Consider the following 14,973-nt stretch of genomic DNA (forward strand, 5'->3'; position numbering starts at 1 on the left):
CCCTATATTATTAGGGAGTTGTAGTGTACCTAGCCAAAAAAGTACATTTCTTGGTCTTCTTCAAAGCAAACTATGGCCATGTAACTAAAGAGTAACATCATGAGACCAGAACTTGTTGGGAGAGAATATGGAAAAATCACCTTAAAAAGAGGAATGACACCAGGGAAATAATCTGACCCTTTTCCTTTTCTCTTCTCCACTAGAATAAAGCCGAGATGACCAAAATTCTAGTGAGCATCTTGGACACAAACAGCCTTGGAAACTGCGATCATGTTCTGGCTTATAGATTTGAAGTTGGAAAAAATCCAAGTCCCTAATGACTTCATGGAATTCACATACTGGCTCTGGGTAATGCCAACATCAAACTTTCTTTTAAATGAGAAAGTAAACTGTATTTTATTTAGTTATTGTTATTTTGGATTTTCTGTGATTAGAGAAGAAATCTAATTCTAATGCATACAGTGCCATGTTCTCAATTCTTATAAACCTTGACCTCCAATAATTGTATGTACTCTCCCTCACAACAGTCATATCACAATTAATCACAAACTGTGGTAGTTCCAAAATCAGTATATTGAGCACCCACTCTAAACACAATTTCTCTTTTTACAAAAACATTCAACTACACCTATTGCAATAGGCTCCCAGTTCACTGGTGTCTTCCTACTTCAGTACAACTAGTCTTCTCTCCTTTAACGTCCCTTTGCAATCAGCTTTGATTTTACACTATATTTTTCTAGAACTTTCTTGCCCTATCTCCTTCTACCCCTGCATTTTTTTTTACATTCGTATGGCAAAAGCACACTCATAATATAAACCCAACTATCTTCTTTCTCTATACCTACATACAAATAGCATAGACTACTGGCATATTAGCATCGTTATAAATATAATTATCAACCTCAAATAAGCTTAATACTTGCCTTCCCAATTTCTTATAACTATTTCAAACAACTTCGATCTCATTTAAACAATAATTTCAACTCAAACATAAAGAAAATTTAATAGACATTAATTATTCACTACCTATATATAATACTGGCTAACATGATAAAACATGGTAACATGAGTACTATACGCACATGAAATACAGTACTGACAGTTTCATTTTCTAGGAGGTCTTTCTTCTTACTTTCTAACCATAGTAGTAAACACTATATGACTCCTACCATCCATGAAGTGTAGTTAGCTACTTGGTAGACCAAGTTTGGGGATAAATGGCTATCCAGCATAGGTAATAGCCTAGAATCTAGGCCCTAGATAATGACAAAATGAGGTTGATTCCTAGATTCACCTTGGCTTTAGTGGCAGCCATCAGAAATTAACCATTAAGCAGATGTGCAGGAAATTAATCCAGTATTTCCTTGTTACCACGCAACAGTGATTTATTTTTATGTAAAAAGTACAATATTCCCTTTCTAATTTGTGGTTCTTAACTACTACTACTGCTTACAATAAAAATTGAAACTACTGATCCATCCACCTACCTACCTATCTATCCATCTAACTCCTTTGAAGCAAAAATCAAATTATTCCCACTTTACTATCACCCTCATAACCCATCCTCCCTCATAACAAAAATATAAACCAATATCAACTTTAAAAGTTAACCTCAAAACAGATAGCTGATTCTTAAAATACAGGGTAATAACAATGTAGTTTACTGATTTTGCCTATGTGCATTTTTTATTGGTTTATATGCATATTTAGTCTTTGCAATTATAAGAACATTGTTGTACAGTAACACGGTCAATTGAAGAACTGGACCATCTTGGAAGTGGAAAGATTTAGGATAAAAATTGTCCTGGCTTTGACATTTTTGAGTATCTTATATGGTTTACAATTCTTAAGTACAGAAAATATATCACAAGATGCATTCTCTAATATTAGTAAAAGTGAAAAGAACTTAAACCTACTTATGAAAATAGAGATCTCTGTGTCATAGGGCAGGGGTCTGCAAGCCCTGGGTGGTAGACCGGCACTGCTCCATGGCCTGTAAGGAACTGGGCTGCACAGCAAGAGCTGAGTGGCAGGCTAGCCAGTGAAGCTTCATCCGTATTTGCAGCCACTCCCCAGTGCTAGCATCACCGCCTCAGTTCCACCTCAGATCATCAGGCATTAGATTCTCATAGGAGCACTGCTCCCTGGTGCCAAAAAGGTTGGGGACTGCTGCCATATGGGAAGGAACACAGGATCACTTTCATATAGAACTCTGTTCAAAACAAGTAACTCACTGTAGCAGTAGTATGATGAAAAATTAATGTTTAACATGGAAATTACCCACTGAAACAATAAATATGTAGTTAAAATAATCTATAAAACATTTATTTCATCAAGGAAATGTGTTTATTTTTATGGATACATATTAATTTAAGATGAGTAACAAGATATATTTGCAAAAGGATTAAATACTTCCCAACTCAATTTTAATTTAATGTGAGGCATTTCGGAGACAAACATTTACTAATCCTGAAGGAATGTGTAATTTAAAGTTCCACCCTTGTTTATACATGAGAAATATAAAAATATGGAATGTATGATACACATACACAAAAAAGATATATTAAAAGCAATTGTGAAGAGTGATACTCACAGATTAAATTAAATGTGGCATTCAAACAGAAATCATTATGATATATGATTTCTTGATATTTAAAGACAAATTTTATTCCAATGAATACAACTAAACATATTACTCTGTAAGTATATTGCAAATGTCTGTTATGATTTTTGTGTGAAAGGACTTTTGAATCAAAGAATTTTTAAAAAGTATCAATGAATGTCTACTAATAAAAGATGTTTACTTCACTCATTCCTTCACAAAACAAATATTTTTGGCGCTCTTTATTTCATAGTGTACATAAAGTAGCAGCTTTAAAAAAAGTTACTACTGAATTCCTATTAAAAGATTATGCTGGTATATAGCAAACACTAAGTAACGATTTGGTTATTAAAATAAGACTACAGATTTTAATTCTGGCCATGATGAAGTAACTGTATTTACCACCCCAACATAAACAACAACAAAAAAATTAAGACAAAATATAGAAAACCCATTTTCAGACAATACAAACAGTAGAAAACCATGACACCTGGAGTAAGGAAACAAATGAGGTGACACTAATGGTCAGGCAGGCATTCTGCCTGGCCACGCATTCCAGCTAAGAAGCAGGAGGACATCCTAAGCAGAGCACAGTTCTCTAGCTGAGAAAACACTGGAGTTCAGGGGCAGAGTTCTGAAGAAGAGGGAGCTAAGCAGAAAGGAACCCACAAATCTGTATAGGGGAAACTTTGAGGCTCAGGCAAATACCACCATGTGCATGCGAAAGGGAAAACTCCACAGGACAGAAAAGAATGGGCAAGAGCTGCGAGCTGAATTGCTCCCCAAACACACACAAGACTGGGATGCCTTCAACCAGAGTGTGGAGAATGCCAGGTGCTTACCCAAGATATTCAGTAAGACAACAAAAGATATATGCTTTAGTAGTAGGTTTTACCTGTCCCTAGAGAAAAGGCTACTTCAGACCTGCCCCCCAAAAGCTAACATCAAACAAAATAATAAGGCAAAAGGAATAAAATTGAAAGGCAAATAACTTAATTTTTGGACAGATCAAATCCCTTCAAAGTAAGACCATAAAGTCTAGATAGTTAAGAACTTAAAAACTGAGTATCCTGCAGAGTCCAAAATTACTAAAGATGGCAATAGGCAGGAGAATGTAACCTATAACCAGAAGAAAAATAAATCAGTAGCTCAATAAGATCAAACAATGACAAAATAACACAACGTTTGACATTAAAATAGTAGGAAACCATTATAAAGTATTTAAAGGAAATCATAAATAAAATGAAACAGAATGTATACAAAGGAACATAAATGGAACTGCTAGAAATAAAAAATATCTAAAATAAAAAATTTATTGGATAAGATTAATAGTAGTAAGAAAAGATTAGTGAATGTCAGAATGCAGCAATAGAAACTACTCAAAATAAAGCAAGGAGAAAAAGTACTGAAAACAAACAAAAACAAAACTAGAGTCTCAATGAGGTGAGGGAAAGTATCGAGTGTTCTAACACAGGTGTAATTGGGTCCCCCCCAAAAGGTGGGAAGACATGACCAAAAAAAAAAAAAGGCTGAAATAAAAAAAAAAAGAAAAAAAGAAATTGACAAATTAAATCGTTACCTAGCAAAAATATATTTCAAAAATACAAATGAAAAAAATTTCAACAGAAGCTGAAAAAAATTCATTGTTGGCAAGCCTCATAAGAAATGATAGTTTTTCAAACTGAAGGAAGGTAACAACCAGATTTAAAACTTAGATCCACACAAAGCGAAGAAGAATGCTAAAAATGGTACTTATGTGAAAAAATATTTAAAATTTTTATTTTCTCATTTCATACATTTCTTCAAAAAATAAAGTTGAAAAATAAAAATTATGCTAGGGTTTATGGCATATGTATAAGTAAAATGTATGACAACTATAAATAAAGACAGGAGAGGAGAAAAGAAAGTTCTTACTTTATATGTAAGGTGGCATATGACAGTAGACTGTGATAAGTCTCTAAACACTAGAGCAACCACCAGAAAAAATGAAATAAATAAGAATATCTAATAATCTCACTGTATTTAATGTATAATCTCAATGTATCTAATGGAGATACAATGGAATCCAAAGTGCTTCCAAAGAGAAATAATTAACTAAGGTTAAAAAACATTTAAAAAATTAAAAACTTGATAAGCCACAGGAAAATGATGAACTGAATGAAAGCAGGAATTTATCAAGCACTGAAACTTGTTATATGTAATCCAGTGCTGCTCAAGAGTACGTAAACTTTCACTCTGAACAATCAAACACAACTGTCATAAAAAATGAACCTTACCAAAGATGCTTAACCTTACATGGGTGCCAAAAGAAAAGACAGTGACAGTTAAAGACAAGTTACTGGAGTCCACTGACCCTGTCCCTTCAGGAAGGCTAAAAATGAAATGATTTACTTAAAAAAGAACTATCAAAATGACTATTTTACAAATAAAATTCATGTTTTCATGTATGTTTGTAAAAAAAAAAAATACAAGATAAATGAATGGATGCTAATGGATAAATCAGTAGTGCAACTTTCTGGGTTTTTATTATTAACCTGACATTGCTAGAGTATATTGAACCAGCCTATAAAAAACAAGTACTCAGACAAGAGGACTATGGGCTCCAATTAATCCTACAGATTAAGAAATCAGCAAAAATTAAAAAAAGAAAAAAAATGTGCTTATTTTTATTGGCTTGTCAGGCTTTAGAAAATCCAATTTCTGTGTGATTAACGACAACAAAAATAGGCAACTGATTATTAATCCTAATATTACTGTGGCTTACCACCATCAACAAATAAATTCAATATTATTTAGTCTTTAAACTAAATTGTTACACTTGCTATGCAAAAAACTGAAATAACTATACATATTTACAAGTTCTTGAACCGTTATTTTAATTTTTCTATGAGCATATAAATGAATGACTCTCAAAGAACATTTATACAGGGTCATAGAAAGTCTATTAATTGTGCAATGTCACCCCCTAGAGGAAACTTTAACAAATCAGACTTGAAACTCTATGTTTCCTTAATCAAGCAAATTTAAAGGGATTTTTCTGGGTTTAACTTTATGTATGACGCCAACCCCAACAGAATAAAAATATTTACCGTATAGTGTCCGCGTTTAGTAGGGACTCAAATATTTTCTGGCTTCATTAAAGAAAAAAAAGAACAGAAAGAGAGACATGGAGCTCAGAGCCATGTCATTAGTAACCTCGAGCCTGTCCTCCATTTCCACCCTCCATTTATTAGGACTCTCCCAGATTACTGCATTGACTTTTTGCCTCTCTTTCATTCATCAATTTAACTAGTCTCTTTCCCCTCCCTCACTCTGTAACTGGTTTTCTAATTATTACCTACCATCAAGAATTTCCCATAGAACCAGTTCTCATCTAACATCCGTCATTCAGGTCCTTGTTCCTTCATTCACTAACATAAGGACCAGGATGATCAGACACCCTGAAGGAAAGCATTGTTAGAAATGCCAAGAGTTATGTGAATGTTGTCAGGGGCCTCTTAATTTAGTGACAACTCTATGACCATAGTTCCCTGTAGGGACCACCGTTGCCTTAAAATTCAGGTTAATTTAACAAACATTTTTTAGAGCATCTATTCTTTATTTGTGCAAATATATCTAGTGGCCTAGCACTACCTGGCACAATAAATGAACAAAGAGCACCTAGGAGGGTGCGAGCCTTCTTAAGTAGACAGTCTAGAAGAGAAACAGATAAATGAAAAGCAATTAAGGTAAAGCCATATGAGGCACAATGAGGACATAAAGAAGTACTTTAAAACCAGGGGGATTAGGAAAAGGCCTCCCAGAAAAAGTAAGATCAAGCTAGTACCTTAAGGATAAAAATGGAGTGGTGGTGGTGGGAAAGAGAAGTGTCAAGGCAAAGTAAACAGAATGTTAGAAGACTTGGAGACAAGAGAAAATAAGGAAGGTTCTAGAAACAGAATGAAATTCAGTTTGATTAAAACTACAAAAGTTGATTCAGCTATTAAATTTGAAAATGTAACAGAAGTGAAGAAATTCTAGAAAACTCTAAATATATCAACATTGGCTCAAGCCAAAATTTCTTTGAAATGAAAGAAATTGATAAATATAAAAAAGAACTTCCCAAAAAACCTCCACAAAGGTCTACTTTATCAATGACTTTTTTTTTTTTAATCTGCTTTTAACCAAGTCAGATACAGGAAAAAAGAAGCAATCTCTTCAACAATATTTAGGAAACTAGCATAACATTGTAACCAAAAATCTGACGATAACACTTAAAAAAAAAAAAAAAAAGACCTAATTTTACTTAGGACCATTCTTGAAGAGGGAAGGGAACACAGAGAAAATACAATAGACTAGGACATTAAGAAAAACAAACGATAAAATATCTAGATGATACCAAAAGCATGATGCAAAAAAAAAGGAAATAAACTGATAAACTGGGTACCACTAAATTTAAGAAGTTTTTTGTCTGTGAAACTCTGTAATGAAGCCAAAAACACAAGCTACAGACTGGAAGAAAATATCTGCAAAACATAACTGACCAAGGACTAGCAATTACAATATATTGAGAACTCTTAACCTGGTATAAAAGGAAAAAAAGGAGGGGGGCTAAAACATAAAGAGACCTTTCACTGAGGGTGATATACAGATAGTAAATAAGCACAAGAAAAGATGTCAACTTCAGTAGCCATCTGGGAAATAAAAATTAAAACCATGACATCACCATTCCTATCATAATGGCTAAAAAAAATAGTGACACACCACATATCAGCAGGATATAAAGAAACTGTATCACTCATCATTCAATGCATATGTTGCTGGTGGGAATGACCAATGGTACAACCAGTCTAGAAAACATTTTGCCAGTTTCTTATAAAACTAAACATGAAATTGCCACATGACCCAGCAATTGTACTCTTGGGCATTTATCCTAGAGAAACGATAACTTATAAAAAAACTATAAGTGAATGTTTGTCAACTTTATTCATAATAGTCACAAACTGGAAACAGCTGTTGTAACAGAATACCACAAACCAGGTAACTTACGAACAACAGAAATTTATTGCTCACAGTTCTAGAAGCTGGCAGTCAGTGCTAGCATGGCTGGCCAGATGAAGGCTCTCTTCCTGGCTGCAGACTTCTTGTGTCCTCAAAAGGTGGAAGGAGGTATCTCTTTTATAAGTATACTAATCCCATTCATGACAGCTCTACCCTCATGACCTAATTACCTCCCAAAAGCCCCACTACTAATACCATCAATTTGGGGGTTAGGATTTCAACACGAATTCTGGGAGGCAACACAGACTTTCAGACCACAGCATAACCAAATGTCCTTCAATGGCTGAGTTGTTAAACTGTAGTATACACATACCATGAAATACCACAAAGCATTAAAAAAACAAACTACTGACACATGCAATTACCTAGATGAGTTTCCAGGCAATTACACTGAGTAAAAAAAGTCAATTACAAAAGGTTACATAATGTATGATTTCATTTATATAACATTTTTAAAATGATAAAAGTTTAGAAATGGAGAATAGGTTAGTGGCTGCTAAGGTACAGGGATGGGGGTGTGGAGAGGTAGGTGTAGCTGTAAGAGTAAAGAGGTTTTCTTCTTAGGGAACTGTCCTTTACTTGGACTATGGTGATACAAAACCCTACACCTGATAAAACTATTTAGAACTAAATACACACACACACACGAATACATGTAAAACTGGAGAGATCTGACTGCATCAATGTCAATATTCTGATTGTGACATTATGCTACAGTTTTGCAAGTATTATCATAGGCAGACACTGCATAAAGGGCACACAGGACCTTTCTGTATTTCTTACAATTTTAAGTGGCTCTACAATTTTCTCAAAATAAAAGGTTTTGATTTAAAAAAAAAACAACCTTAAAGGGGGTCAAATATGTGGTGACAGAAAGAATTCTAACTACGGGAGATGAACACACAGTGCGAATACATATATGCCTTACTGTTAAAGTATACAGCTGAAAGTATACAGCTGAAGTATACAGCTGAATTGGATTTTGTTAACCAATGTAACCATAAAAAAAAATTAATTAATTAAAAAAAACCCTAATGAGATTCTTCCTAGAAATGAAGAGATGTTTCAAATAGGAGAAAATTTACTATTTTGTTACTATTTATTACATTAATAAGTTCAAAGAAGTAAACAATAAGTATATTAGCACTTGCATAGATAGTAAAAAAGTAATTTGATATATAGTATTTCAACATTCATTCCTAATTGAAAAGAAAAAAGACCAAACAGCACAGAAATATAGGAATATTAAGGTAACAATTTAAAAAAATTGTAGAACACTAAAGTATTCCCATTAAGGCCAAAGATAATCATTTTTAGAAATCAGATAACACTGAAGACACAATGAGTAAATCCTATGACATATCTATTACTTATTCTAAAACCCATTATAAATATAGCAAGGTTAACAAGTTATAAAATATAGTGTTGGAATTCTTTCCATTACATTTCTTTACTGTAGCTAGAGAACATTAACAAGCACTGAATTACTGTATAGTTCATTTATTTAATCAACAGATAAATTTATAAATATTCATGTCATAAGTATTGTACTGGGAGTTAGAGATTCAAAGATCATTAATATAAGCCATACTTCTTGCTCTCAGAGCTTACAGAGCTAGTGGAATATTAATAATATTTAGAGAGATGGTATTCATTAGGTATTTATGAATATCAATGATATGCCAGATAGTGAAAGGTAAATCAGTGCTTAAAACACAATGCGACCAAGATGAACTGGAACAATTTCTAATCCATCCTTATGCGGTCATGAAAAGCAACCTGCAAAAAGTAAAAATTGTGCTAAATCGGCAACAGTTAAGTCAGTCAGGTTAAGAGGAAGCCAGGGGATTCCAGGTTGAGAGAGACATACATAAAGTCTCGAAGTAAGAGAATATGGAGCTTTTATGAATCTGCAAGCCCTTTAGCAAAATCTTGAAATCATTTTCCTTACAAAATATCTTTCTTGCTCTAAGAATTTAGAAAATTTTTGTTTGCTCTAAGATCAGAGAAATGTATCCCTTCATACATTTTAAAGTTAACCTCTACCACTTTTCATTAGATGTTTAAATAGGTACAAAAAACTCTATTGAATTCTGTACTATATCAAATATTGACATCCAAAAATTATATTATTTCAACTATAAAATACAGCAATTTGGTATCTATCACAATCTATTTTAAAACACAATAGCCAAAATAATACTGTTATATGTTATTTTAACCCAATTTCTATTTATTTCTCCTACAGAATTTCATTATAAAGATTATATTTGTATACTCAAAATTCCTAACTTGATAATCACACTTCTCTGCAAAAAAATGTACAAAAAATAAAAATTAAATTTATAAAAATTTCCTGTGAGATAAGCTATTAAGTGTTAAAATTTTTCTTCTGGAATTGAGTTTTTGTAATTATTATAATACATAATTGATCAAAACAACATAAATATTATAGTTTGATAATCATTAAACATAAAAGAACATTAAAAATGCATCTTACAATGAGTTAAATTGTATATCTATAAATATGATTCATTGTCATAATGAACCTTAACAGAGTACTGGTTCTGTTTCAACCTTCATTTTTATGAATGTAACGTAGGAGAAAATTCATTCACATAAAACAGCAGATGAGAATGAAAGTTGTCACAGCCAAATCACTGAATTATTTAAATTCTTTCTGGGTTATAGTCGAAAAACCATATGATCACCTATGATCAAGTAATATTTTTAATAATCTCTCAGCTGACAATTCAATTAGGTCTGTCTCAAAATTTCTTTTAAAACAGCCTATCAGTAGAGTTACTCATTTACTCATTTTCTCATTTCCTGTGAAGCACACAAAAAAGATCTTACAAAGTTTCATCATTTTTTTTTTCAACCACCGGCTTCTTGTTTATCCTAAGACAGTGAGACAGGATTGGGAAAACTGAAATACTGTTAGTTTCAACATCTGGCAAAAAAAAAAGAAAGAAAGAAAGAAAGAAATCAGCAATCAATAAAAATGTTTTTATCTTATCGCTTGTTTTAAATGTATTTCTGAAAAAACATAAGATCTCAGAGATGAAGATTAAGCTCATTTAGTTTAAGGAGAACGTCTACCATATCACATAAATGGAAAAACCTGTTTAGAGGCTTACTTTTTCAGGAAATATAACTCAATTTTCCCATTCGAGTTAATATGTTAACCCATTCCCCAAATGCCTCATCTCATCTCAACTCTAATTCTAAAACTTTGATAAGCCACAGACCCTTACCTGAGTTTATCACTTGGATATAACCAGGTACTGCCCCCCTTCAGCATTTCTGTTTTGCTCTTATCTCAGAATGACATTCTTCAATAAGGAAGAGAGATGATAAGGTAAAGTCACTTCATGAAAACTTACCATTCTGGGAATTCAGCACACTGCAACAAAGGCCAGTTTTTAACATGAGGCATTACACCGAACAGATATATGTTTAAATGTAAGAGACTGAACAGAGATTTTTCCATTGTGGTCCTTCCATGTCTTTGTCCCTACAACTAATCTTTCCCAAATCCTCTTGCACATGACCTTGGTCACAAGCTGTCCCCTTCCTCATCTCTCTGGGTAAAATCCAAAATGATCAAACAATGGCTGCTAATCTCTAAGAACAATTCCTCCATCTTCTAAGATTCATTCCTGACCAATTATTCCTAAAAGGAGACATTGGAGGTGACTCCCCCTCCCTCCCCCCACAATAAGACATACTACCCTCTTTCCCCAAATTATAATGTTCTCTTGACACCCTTCCTCATGTCCAGCATTTTGAATGAAGGCTTATTCTTTGCTCTGATTGATTTTCCTTCACAGGGAAAGACAAGAAACTCTACTTAATACCTTAATTAACGGAGGCTTCATTAACGCCAGTAATGTAAATTTTCCCTTTTTTTCTGGATATACTGGAGGTTTTCTGCCTTCTTTCCCAGGGCAACACACCGTAAAAATACTCATGATGGACAGGAGTATGTCTTTCTTCTTTAAACTAGAAGGGCAAATCCATAACGTGGGAAAAGAGAAGCAGCATACTACTTTGCTACCCTGACCAAAGGAGCCTTGTCAGGAAAGAAACATGGAAGCTGAGAATTGGAAAAATGACTCCTGTAAAACGACCTGCATACCACAGTTAGAAGAGCGCTGGTTTAGTATGTCTAGAGTACAAATTACAAGGAAAGAAGTCACCATGAGCAGTCTTCTGTTAAATAGAAGAATCAGACCCACAAATCTAGCAGCTACAAGAATTACCAGACAGCAAATATAAATATTTAAAAGCATTTAAAGAATTGAGTGTTTTTAAAAATATAAGTAAAAAGAGACTATCAGAAATGGCTAGGCCAATTTGAAAACTAAAATCCAGAACATCTAGAAATAAAAAATGAAAGTAGAAACTCAATAAATACGTTATACAAAAGGACGCACATATGGAGGTGAACAAACCTAAAGAAATTACACTGAATGACGCTCAGAAAAGACAAAGGATGCAAACTATGAAAGCACCGAGACAAAGAAATAAAGCAGAAAAGTGCAACACATTATCTAATAGAAGTTTTAGTAGAGAATAGAGATAATAGAAATAATACGCCAAAGTCCCAAACAAGGTACTTTATACACAAAAGGAAATCAAGGCTTGGAAAATAAGAATTAAAATCATAAGAAGGAGGTTGTTAAAGCTCCAAAAAAATTGGCCATATTTTTAAATTAAGAACTTTTAAACATCAAAGGACTTCATAGAGTGAAAACTCAAATTTGGAGAAGACATTTGCAATACATATAACAAAGGATTAGTATCTAGATTAGTATCAAGAAACAAATGATGAAACAAAAAAATGGTTCAAAGCAATATAGGTGTTTAGAAAGGGAATCACAAATGGTTAATTAACATATGAAAAGATGCTCAACCTCATTAAGATGCAGTGAATTGCAAATTTCGCTCCAAAGAGACACTATTTCACCCCCACCAGATTAACAAAACTTAAAATGTCTAATAACATCAAACGTGGTGGGTACATTAGGGTTCACTTTATTATTTCCTAAACTGTATACACACATGATATATGTTCTTTAATATGCATGTTTCGTAACAAAAATATTTTTAAGTGCCACCTGATTTTAGCAATAAAAATGTTTGTTCAAGACCCTGCTGAGAGCAACTTCATTCAAATAATCAGCATGAAAACCAGACAGCAATGAGCTGAAAAGGTTCTATGAGATAATGATGTAAAGACAACTACAGACAACTATTACAAGCTTATCTTTGAGGTTAGCCAGACAGGACAGCAACTTTGGGGAATGTCATAGTGAGAGCTTCTTTTATTATTATTTTTTAAATTTTTTTAAATAAAGGAAATTGCGTCAAATTTAAAAATGGCGAGAGAGAGGATAATGATCCAGGAAAATAAAGGGTCACTGGGTAGTCACAAAGGTATACAATACAGAGCCCATGAATAGGATTAGCTTTAGACAGAAAGGAGGGTTCCTGTCTCATTGTTACAATAGATTACCTCTTTGTCCCTATCACATCATTTATCTTTTTGCTCTAACCACTCCAGTTACAATGGCTTCCTTGATCCTCCCTCAAGCAGCCTCTGCCTCAGGACTTTTGTGCATATTATTAGTTCTGGAGAACCGAGAATACTCTTTCTCAGATGAAGCAAAGCCTACTATTCAACTATTTCAAGTCTACTCAAATGTGAACTCAGTGAAGTGGTTCCCAGACCACTGTGAAAGTAAAATCCCCTCCCCACTCCCTACCACCCTGCTCCTGGTACTTCCTAGTCTCTTTCCTTGCTTTATTTTTCTCCATAATTTTCTAATATTCTATATAAGACACTCATTTTACTATTTAATCTCCCTACTCCATTGTATGTAAACTCCATGAATGCAGGAACTGTGCCGGGCAAATGCTTTATATAGGGAGACAATAAATACATGCTGAAGGAATGATTAATGGTCCCTGCTTGAGGAATTTGAAGAACAAGTATAACAGAAATAATGCTGTAAGGTTTGAACAAAATAAGATAAAACCTAGAGAGTAATCGACTTACTAATCGACTTACTGACTACAGAAGAGGCGACATCTGAATTAGATATTAAATCATGAGGAATTTGCCAAGTGTTAAAAAAAAGGTAGACATTCCAAGAAAGTGAAGAACACAAAGGTTTGGAAGGGCCATGCACATATAAGAAATGAAAATAAGTACACCTGGAGTATGGCAGAGATGACGGTGGACCAAATTTTAGATAACTTTATAACATTCACGACAGAGGATACATTATATTGAACTTAACTCTAAAAATCCTTTTCAGAGATTTATAGTTGTCTATTTATTTACATGCAGTAAAGTCAGAGTATGGAATATAAAATACAGCTGACATAACACTACTGTAACTACACTTCACTGTAAAGGAAAAAAGCTTTAACAAATTTAATCCCTGTTTTCCATCAACTGTAGATTATCTGTTTCACAATCAATCAAGGTGAGAGTACTACTACCAATGTCTCAAGCTAGGTATTATTTAATTAAAGACTAAAAATTCTCACTGGTGGAAGAAAGTGATTTGCATGTAGACTAGACGAGAATGGTCAAATTCAAATGCTTGTATTGCTTTGTAAAAGATACTCTACATTTAACCATTTAAGAAGATTTGAATAGGCTTGCATTTGTCACAATTAAGCTTCATAAGACTATGTTTTTCGATTAGTCTCTATTTCTTTTGTCCATATCACTGCTGTCTTCCGGACACTCACCTTCGCTTTAACTCCAAAATCAATCACTCAACTACTTAGGTTACTTTCAGGATTCTCTGGTGGAGACAAGAGGCTCTTGTGTGTACGTATGTACACACACACACACACACACACACACAAAATCTTAGTGCAGTGTGTTTCAGAATTCATGAGCCCAAGTAGTCAGTTTAGGAACATTTAAGCTCAAAACAGGAGCGGCGGTGGACACCATGGTGCTGTTGGAGTTTTGGCTTTCTGGAACCTGCGAGGGGGCAGAGAGAAGGTGGGGATCCCTTAGGAGAGCGGGGCTCCACCCTGTTCTCAGGTCTAACCCCAGGCAGGGCGAGGCCTGCCCCAAGAACCAAAGGGCGGTATGTGAACCCCGGAGCGCAAGGCGGGGGCGCGGCGACTCGGAAAGACTCACAGTAATAGGCCACAACAGGGTCTCGTTTGTCATGCTCCTGAGCCGTCCTCAGATGATGCTGAATGCTCTTAAACTGTGGGGGGAGCGGAGGCAGCGGGGCAAGCGCAGCCATCACTACTCCGAGACTCACCACTTCCTAGTCGTGCGCCACCGACACTTC

At 34.3% G+C, this 14,973-nt stretch overlaps 1 protein-coding gene across 1 annotated transcript in view; it reads right to left on the bottom strand.

Annotated features, from left to right (window-relative positions):
• Window positions 1–14,973, bottom strand: part of VTA1 (vesicle trafficking 1) — a 57,559-nt gene extending 42,586 nt beyond the window's left edge. Inside the window, exon 1 of the mRNA XM_006915362.2 lies at window positions 14,814–14,973. Coding sequence (XP_006915424.1) covers window positions 14,814–14,925 — 112 coding nt within the window. The 5' untranslated portion in view covers window positions 14,926–14,973. The remainder of the gene's footprint in view (window positions 1–14,813) is intronic.

The sequence above is a fragment of the Pteropus alecto genome, unplaced genomic scaffold (genome assembly GCF_000325575.1).
Source record: "Pteropus alecto unplaced genomic scaffold, ASM32557v1 scaffold185, whole genome shotgun sequence".
Taxonomy (NCBI): Eukaryota; Metazoa; Chordata; class Mammalia; order Chiroptera; family Pteropodidae; genus Pteropus; species Pteropus alecto.